This window comes from Citrus sinensis, chromosome 8 (assembly GCF_022201045.2).
Source record: "Citrus sinensis cultivar Valencia sweet orange chromosome 8, DVS_A1.0, whole genome shotgun sequence".
Lineage (NCBI taxonomy): Eukaryota > Viridiplantae > Streptophyta > Magnoliopsida > Sapindales > Rutaceae > Citrus > Citrus sinensis.
The window spans coordinates 12322669-12331975 of record NC_068563.1 but is presented as its reverse complement, the minus strand read 5'-3'; the positions used below and the strand labels follow the sequence as shown (position 1 = coordinate 12331975).

Below are 9307 nucleotides of genomic sequence, written 5' to 3'. Positions count from 1 at the left end.
TCAATTGTGTTGCCTTGCTTGCTTTCTTTCCTTTCTTCAATTTCCTTTTCATTCTTTGTGTCCTCTTAATTTCTTTTCTTTGTTAGTGTGCTGGATTGTCATATTTGGTGTGCCACTTGGGTTTTTTTTTTCTTGATTTTATTTATTTAGTTCAATAAAGAACTGAAAGAGAGAATTAAGTGTGGTAAAAGGCAAAAGTTTGTGAGATCATTAGAGGGTAAAAGCCAATTTGTGTGTTAAACACGAGAGTTAAGTGACATCAAATTGAATGAAACACGTGAGTGAGTGTTGTGAGGTCTTTTTGCTAACATTCTTTTCAGATCAAAAATATGTCAAAAGATCAAGAAGCTATAGACCAATCAATCATGCTCAAAGCCATGCAACAACAATTTGAGCACATGAATCTGATGTTTGGAGAGATACATGACAAATTGGAGAGGCAAGACACTGCCATAGCTAATCGACAATGGGGACAACAACCAATAGCTCCTAATGTAAGACGTAATCAAGGGCGTGCTATCATGGGAGAAGAAGATGGCGATGACATAGATGATTTTGATGACCAGGCCACTGTTGACATGCGTGGAAGAAATAATAGAAGGGCAAGACGTATAGATCGTGATTTGGGGATTATCAAACTAAAAATTCCTTCTTTTCAAGGTCAAAATGATCCGGAAGCTTATTTGGAGTGGGAAAAAAAGGTGGAGCTAGTATTGGATTGCCACAACTACTCTGAGGAGAAAAAGGTAAAACTAGCTGCTGTTGAATTTATTGATTATGCTATTATTTGGTGGGATCAACTGGTTTTGAGTAGGAGACGAAATCGTGAAAGGCCTATAAACACTTGGGATGAGATGAAGGCCATCATGAGGAGGAGATTTGTTCCTAGTCATTATTATAGGGAGCTGCACCAAAGGCTTCAAAGTCTTACACAAGGTTCTAGAAGTGTGGAAGATTACCACAAGGAGATGGAAATAATCATGATTCGAGCCAACATTGAAGAAGAACGAGAGGCCACTATGGCAAGATTTTTACATGGTTTAAATCAAGATATTGTTAATGTGGTTGACTTGAAGCACTATGTTGAGTTGGAAGACATGGTTCACATGGCCATGAAAGTGGAACTAGAACCAATTTGGGTTCATCTTCCTCATGGAAGTCAAAATGGAGCAAAGATGAAAAGGTTGTTTCAAAGCCTAAGATTGAGCCAATCAAGGATCATAAAGAGGGAGGCAACCAAAGCAAAGGTAAATCTGATTCCCAACACTCTAGAAATAGAGATATTAAGTGTTTTAAATGTTTGGGGACAGGTCATATTGCATCTCAATGCCCAAATACGAGAGTGAATCAAATGATGATCCTATGCCACCTTTGGAGGATGCTAATGATGGTGTAGAATATCCTATTGATGGTAAATTGATGGTTGCTAGGTGTGCTCTCAACATGCAAGTAAAAGAGGATGCGGAGGTACAACGTGATAACATCTTTCATACTAGATGCCACATCAAAGATAAGGTATGTAGTATGATAATTGATGGTGGAAGTTGTACTACTGTAGCTAGCACTAGTTTAGTTGAAAAATTAAATTTGAAAACTTTGAAACATCCAAGGCCATATAAGCTACAATGGTTGAATGATTGTGGGGATGTTAAAGTAAATAAACAAGTGCTGGTTTCATTCTCTATTGGGAGATACAAGGATGAGGTTCTATGTGATGTAGTACCCATGCATGCTGGACACATTCTTTTGGGTCGACCTTGGCAATATGATAGGCGTGTGACACATGATGGTTACTTAAATAGATATTCTTTTGTAATGAATAAAAGGCAAATCACTCTTGTACCATTAACACCTAGGCAAGTGTATGAGGATCAAATGTCAATACCAAAAGAGAGTGATACAAAAAATGAAAATGAGAGTACAAAAGAAAGAGAGATTGAAAGAAAACCAAGTGAAAAGATAGAAAAAAATATTGTTGAGAGAAAACAGAGGCAACAAGTGAACTTGTTTGCAAAAGAGAACGAGGTTAAGAGGGCTTTCTTTTCAAAACAGCCTATCATTGTACTTTTGTGCAAAGAGGCTTGTTTACACACTAATGAGCTTAACTTTTCTTTGCCTAGTGCTATTGTGACTCTTTTGCAGGACTTTGATGATGTGTTTCCAAATGAAGTCCCTAACGGTTTGCCACCTATTAGGGGAATTGAGCATCAAATAGACTTCATCCCTAGAGCTACCATTCCTAATAGATCTACATATAGAAGTAACCCCGAGGAGACAAAGGAGCTTCAAAGGCAAATTGAAGAACTCTTGGCAAAAGGATATGTGAGGGAGAGCATGAGTCCATGTGCAATACTAGTTTTACTAGTGCCCAAAAAGGATGGAACATGGAGGATGTGCGTTGACTGTCGTGCAATTAATAAAATCATTGTAAAGTATCGACATCCTATTCCTAGACTTGATGACATGCTTGATGAATTGCATGGTTCTTGTATGTTTAGTAAAATTAATCTTAAAAGTGGATATCATCAAATTAGGATTAGAGAGGGAGATGAGTGGAAAACTGCCTTTAAAACAAAATATGGTTTATATGAGTGGTTAGTGATGCCATTTGGGTTATCTAATGCACCTAGCACTTTTATGAGGTTAATGAACCATATTTTGGGTGCTTTTATTGGTAAATTCGTAGTTATCTATTTTGATGATATTTTGATCTATAGCAAAGGCTTAGATGAACACATTGAACATTTGCAAAGTGTATTGACTGTTTTAAGGAAGGAAAAGTTGTATGCTAATTTGAAGAAGTGTTCCTTTTGTACAAATCAGATTTTTTTTCTTGGTTATGTTGTAAGTGCTAAAGGAATTGAGGTTGATGAAGAGAAGTAAAGGCTATTAAAGAGTGGCCTACACCTAAAAGTGTAAGTGTGGTAAGAATTTTTCATGGTTTGGCTAGTTTTTATAGAAGATTTGTGAAAGATTTTAGCACCCTTGCTGCACCATTAACTGAAATTGTGAAGAAACATGTGGGATTTAAGTGGGGTAGTGAACAAGAAAGGGCATTTAATCTAATTAAGGAGAAATTGGTTTCTGCACCATTACTTGCTTTACCTGATTTTACTAAAACTTTTGAAATTGAGTGTGATGCTTTAGGTATAGGTATTGGAGCTGTTTTGATGCAAGAAGGGCGTCCAATTGCTTACTTTAGTGAGAAATTGAGTGGAGCAACCCTAAACTATCCTACCTATGACAAGCAGATGTATGCATTGGTAAGAGCATTGGAAACTTGGCAACATTATCTTCTACCTAAAGAGTTTGTTATACACACTGATCATGAGTCCTTGAAGCATTTGAAAGGGCAAGGTAAGTTACATAAGAGACATGCCAAATGGGTTGAATTTATTGAGCCATTTCCTTATGTGATCAAATATAAACAAGGTAAGGAGAATGTGGTGGCTGATGCATTATCTAGAAGGTATGCACTTATCTCTACATTGAATGCAAAGTTGTTAGGATTTGAGTACATTAAAGAATTATATGTTAACGATCCTGATTTTGCTAATGTATTTAATGCTTGTGAGAAAGTTGCATTTGGTAAGTTCAATAGGCATGATGGGCTTTTATTTAGAGAAAATAAATTGTGTGTGCCTCATAGTTCTTTGTGTGAATTGCTTGTGCGTGAAGCTCATGGGGGTGGTTTAATGGGACATTTTGGCATTGCAAAGACTTTAGATGTTTTAAAAGAACACTTCTTTTGGCCACATATGAAATGTGATGTTGAAAGAATATGTGAGAAGTGTATCACTTGTAAACATGCTAAGTCTAGAGTTTTACCCCATGGATTGTATAACCCTCTGCCCATACCTAGTGAACCTTGGGTTGATATTTCTATGGACTTTGTTTTGGGTTTACCTAGGTCAAAAAGGGGAAATGATTTTGTTTTTGTTGTTGTTGATAGGTTTTCAAAGATGGCACATTTCATTCCATGTCACAAAACTGATGATGCAACAAACATAGCTAATTTGTTTTTCAAGGAAATAGTCAGGTTGCATGGAGTACCAAGGAGCATAGTCTCATATCGAGATGCTAAGTTCTTGAGCCACTTTTGGAAAACTTTGTGGGGTAAGTTGGGTACTAAACTTTTGTTTTCTACTACTTGTCATCCACAAACTGATAGACAAACTAAGGTTGTAAATAGAACACCGTCTACTTTGTTGCGTGCCATTATTCAAAAGAACTTGAAAACTTGGGAAGAATGTTTGCCACATGTTGAATTTGCTTACAATAGAACTGTCCATTCAGCTACTAAATTTTCACCATTTGAGATTGTATATGGTTTTAATCCATTAACTCCTTTGGATTTATTACCTTTACCTATTGATGAGTGTGCTAGTATGGATGGTAAAAAGAAAGCTAAATTTGTCAAGCAATTGCATGGGAGAACACGTCAACACATAGAAAAGAGAACTAAACAATATGCTACTCAAGCCAACAAAGGACGTAAGCAAGTGGTTTTTCAGCTTGGAGATTGGGTTTGGGTGCATGGATCAATGACAATGCCTACAAAAGGAGAGGTTCCCAGCACAAAGGCGTTCCAAGTTGCTTCCAAGGGGAGATGGTCTATTTCAAGTGGTTGCATGGATCAATGACAATGCCTACAAATTGGATCTTCCTAGTGAGTATAATGTGAGTGCTACTTTTAATGTTTCTGATCTTTCTCCTTTTGATGTAGGTGAAGATTCAAGGACGAATCCTTTTGAGGAGAGGGGGAATGATGAGAACCATCAAGGGAATACCATTAAAACTTCAAGTGATCCTTTGCACATTCATGGAGGCCCAATTACAAGAGCAAGAGCCAAAAAGATGCAAGCTGCTTTAAATGGATTAATTGAGAAAATATGGATTGAAAATGCAATTCAAGATGCAAGACATCATGAATTGGGCTTGAAGAGAAATCAAGGCATTGTGGGCATTATTCAAGTTATTGGGTCGCCAAATACACAATTTGTATCAAATGCAGAAAGGTCAAATTCGGAATAAAAACTGTATTGATTGAGCTAGAAGTAATGTGCAAACTATATACCATTGGAAAGCTAATTAAGTTAGCTTTCCAATAAATTTTACAGAGCTGGATTTGGAGTTCTCTAGAAGGAATTATGACTAATTCATTACAGCTTGTTCAGATTTGGGATTTTCAACGACTCCTTTGATTTTCAACTTCATTGGTTTGTTTTTTTTCAAGTTTGTCAATTTGTAAGGTAAGTCTACCATCAATGATGGTGGGCTAACATTAAGTTTGTCAATGATAGCATTAATTATAGTAGGCTAGCATTAAGTTTGTCAAAGATAGCATTAATTATGGTGGGTTGGTGAAGACTTTTGAAACATCATTTGACAAACCTACTTGCAGGGTTGTTCCAATGTTTCCATTTGTATTTTTAGGATCTTGGGTTTAAATTCAACAACCTTGCTATGTAATAATATTAGAGATATTTGCATTCTTGTGGCGTTCTAAGTTTAGACTTATCACTCACCTTCTCATCTATTTCTTGAGTGTGGCGTCAAGGTTTTGTTTGTCATAAATCTGTTTAGAACTTTCTTGGGAAGTTGAAACTACAAATTAAGTGTGGGTTTCAAAGTTTCAGTGTGGGATTCGCATCACGTAATTCGAGACTTCAAACAGATAAACGAATATCAAATTTGGATTCTGAAGGTTTAAAAACTGTAAGATCAGTCAAGACTGGCTTAAAATTGAGCTTGTGCAAAACGTTACCTTGTTTTGATGACCGAACACTAATTGGATGATAACATGAGCTTACAATAGATATGAGTGCGTTGGATAGTTGTCAATTTTGACTAAATCTCAACCATTCATAATTCAATGGCCATGATCGTGCCACGTGGTAATGATTGGTGAAGCAAGTTGTAGGATCCGAATCTTTGTATTCGAGTCGACCCGATCCACCCATTAACCCACCATATCTCTACAATTCTTTGACCAATTCGGACGGTTCGCAAGATGCCACATGTAATGTTGACTTTTGAAGTTTGACCAGCCGTTGGATCTTGATATAATGGTTGTGTTTTTGATGGACAGCAAAACACTGGATTATGAATTTATTTTTCTATAAATAGAGTCTCATTTTAATGTTTTTGATAATCTCTATTCTTCTCAATTTCTCTCAATTCCTCTGTAATCTTGTTTTTCAGGAATGTTTTCATGTTTTGTATAATTACTTTTATAAATAAATCTAGTTTTATTTTCAAATTTAGTTGTTTTATTACTTTTAATTATGAGTGATTTATTTTAATAATTATTTTTATTTCAATTACGCTTAGGTAAATAATAATAGTCAGGAAATAAATAATATTTTAATCAAATTCTATTTTTAATTATATAAATTAAATTATTTTCTACTTAATTTTATACATATTTTATATTTTAAAAAATTGATTTATTGAAAACAAGGGAGTTTGGCACAATAAATTCTTAATATCTTAATATAAGGCATGGTCAAATGATATTTTGATTTATTGCAGACAAATTAAATTTTGGCACAATAAATACTTAATCCATAATAAAATTAATGAGAAAATAATAATAATTTATATAATTAATCATTTGGGAAATAAATCTAAAAAATGATAAAAAGAATTTATTAAATTTTATTTACTACTAAGAGTGGATCTATAACCCTAACTAATTCAATTTTATAGTTTCATTTAAATTAAGATATTTATATTCAAGTTTTATTTTCACTTTTAGATAAAATAAAATAAACAAAGTAAATATTTTCTCTGTGGATCAACCTCGGACTCACCGAGTTATAATGTAACAAGACACTCATATACTTGAGAATTAGAAATCACTTTTAAGTTGTGTCAATTTCATCACTAATTCCTTGACCATAGGTTGTAAACTCTTCATCTCTTAGCACGAGCCAAAAATTAAAAATCTATAAGCAATTAGAAATTTGCCTTTATTAAAGATTTCACGCTCACAGGACCTTTGGAAGAGATCCTATTATCAGTCACTCCATTGAGTAATTGTTAAATTTAACATTAGACATACTACTAAGTATAAGAGTGTCTAGTCATCATATCACCCGGTGATTCCAAGGTTGAACCACAGAGAATTTAAAATCTAGTTGTCAATTTCTTAAACAAAGAAAATTAATTGTGGGAAAATAAATCACTAGAAATCAATTTAAAACTATGCTAAGGTTACAAGATCCACTCTCAGTATTCAAACTATAATTTTAATACTCTCTCATTTTTATATTTTGCCTCACTTTTACCAATTAGTTATTATATCATTTAATTTTTAACTAATTATGTGTGTGAATAAATATGGAATCAAGTACCTAATGTGCCACAACTACATTAACGAGTCGACATTATAATTTAAAACCTTAAACTTCACCCTTCACCTCAGCTTAGTAAAATTAGTCACTCATATTAAAAGAAAAAAAACACTCTTTTTATTTGACAAACTTTTGAAATATATTATAAGTAAGTTGATTACACAGCAAAAGAAGAAAAAAAAAATTCCTCAGCTTCGCTCTTTCGTCTCACGTCTCGGCTCTGCCCCTTCCACTTGCATCCCTTTGCCTATAAAAGGGAAGTGGTGCATCTCTTTTTTTTTTTATATATTATATGTACTTTGAAAGATGTAATGGTTAGCTGGCAAGATGGCCACTTGACCATCATGAGCATGGTTGTCCATTCTTCTTTTTTATTATTTATTATTATTATTATTATTTATTTAATATTTGTTAATTACATCTCCTCAATAATGCATTCGAAATTGCTCCAGCAGTTCTTCTTTGTTCTAGCTTTCAATTCCAATTCCATCTTTATTCCTGAAAAATATTTACAAGATAAAAATTAACATATTGCGATTTAATTTAAAACAAAAATTTATTTGGGGAGAATTCATATAATTTATAAGTTATGAGCGCATTAATCAACACTTTTAGTGAAAAACTAATAATTTTATCCTTATTACACATACACTTTTTAGTGGTAGTCACACTCCCCAACCAATTTATTGCTAAGCCCTAGCAATTTAAGCGATAAAATTTAGTGAAAGTTCAAACCCAAATTGATTTCTTTTTTTGGAAAGATTGTGTTTACTTCTTTCATCAGATTAATGACAACAATCAAATAAAAGTATAAGCATTATCTTCAGCCTAAAGAAAATCAAACCCGTACAAAATAGTTAGGTAAAATAATGTAAAATGATTAATTATCAAAGCTGCATTAATCAAGCTACTTTTAAGAATGATACATCAAACTCCAAAACCTCACAATTAAGAGTGACCCTCTCAAAAGAAAATATACCCCAAATTAAATTGTCACTCTAAAAAGTGGTAGATTGACAGAATAATAAAAGAATATCACACGCTCTCACCAAGATGAAAGAATAACGCCCATAGCTTATAAATAAAATGATCTCAACTCAAGGGAATTATTAGCTAAATTACTTTATTTTTAATTTTATGTATCACCACATCTTTTAGTCCATATTACTAGCTTTTACTTCATACTATAGTTCCCTAAAATTGAGAAGGACTTTCATTAGGACGTAACGTAGGCTAGGATTATGGCAAATAGGGGACTTTTTTTTTTTAGATTACAAGGTGCTTTTTTTTCTTGAAATTTTTTTCTTTTCTTTCCTTTCTTTTTCTTGTTTTTATTTATTATATATATATATATGTAAAATACATAATCATCCCTATTTTCAAATATAATTTGGTGGTGAAAAATATAAAACATAAGGTGATATTCCCCATTGGAATGAGACAAAATGATAGGTTACCAAAGAAAAAGTTTTTTTTTCTTTTTTTTAATATATAGGCTCAAAGGGGTTAACTATGGAAACTTTATTAAAGGGTTTGCTAGAAAGACTCAAACGGATCAAAGATGACCTTCTGTCATCTTTTAGAACTCTAAATAATCTTTCATATCCACTAGTTCAATGGACTTCTAGATGTGGCTGCAATTCTTTTTTTAAAGAAAATATAGAGATCTTGTATAATAAATTGTGAAGTTGTATAGGCGAACAAGGTTACTCTCCAAGGATAATAGGCTCAAAATCCCGCTTGAACTTTTCATAACATGTACATTCCTCCAAATGGTTTAATCAATTTTCCTCATCAAATTTCTCAACTTACACTTCAACATGCAAAGGGGAAAACATAGTGTAACATAACTCAAGACCAAAGATAATACAAATACCAAAATTTGAAAATCATCATGTTATCCAATGTTAAAAGATCACACCGAAAAAGAAAACTCTTTTTTTTTTAAG

The 9307-nt window shown here is 33.3% G+C and overlaps 1 protein-coding gene across 1 annotated transcript; it reads left to right on the top strand.

Annotated features, from left to right (window-relative positions):
• The first annotated feature begins 627 nt into the window (after window positions 1–627).
• Window positions 628–1461, top strand: LOC127899101 (uncharacterized). The gene is made up of 2 exons (XM_052432044.1): window positions 628–746; window positions 815–1461. Exon 2 carries the CDS (start codon window positions 855–857, stop codon window positions 1344–1346), a length of 492 nt encoding a protein of 163 aa, XP_052288004.1. The 5' UTR covers window positions 628–746; window positions 815–854; the 3' UTR covers window positions 1347–1461.
• The last annotated feature ends 7846 nt before the right edge of the window (window positions 1462–9307 follow it).

Coding starts and splice junctions, on each gene's coding strand:
- LOC127899101 (XM_052432044.1), top strand. CDS start 855: ATGAAGGCCATCATGAGGAGGAGATTTGTTCCTAGTCATTATTATAGG.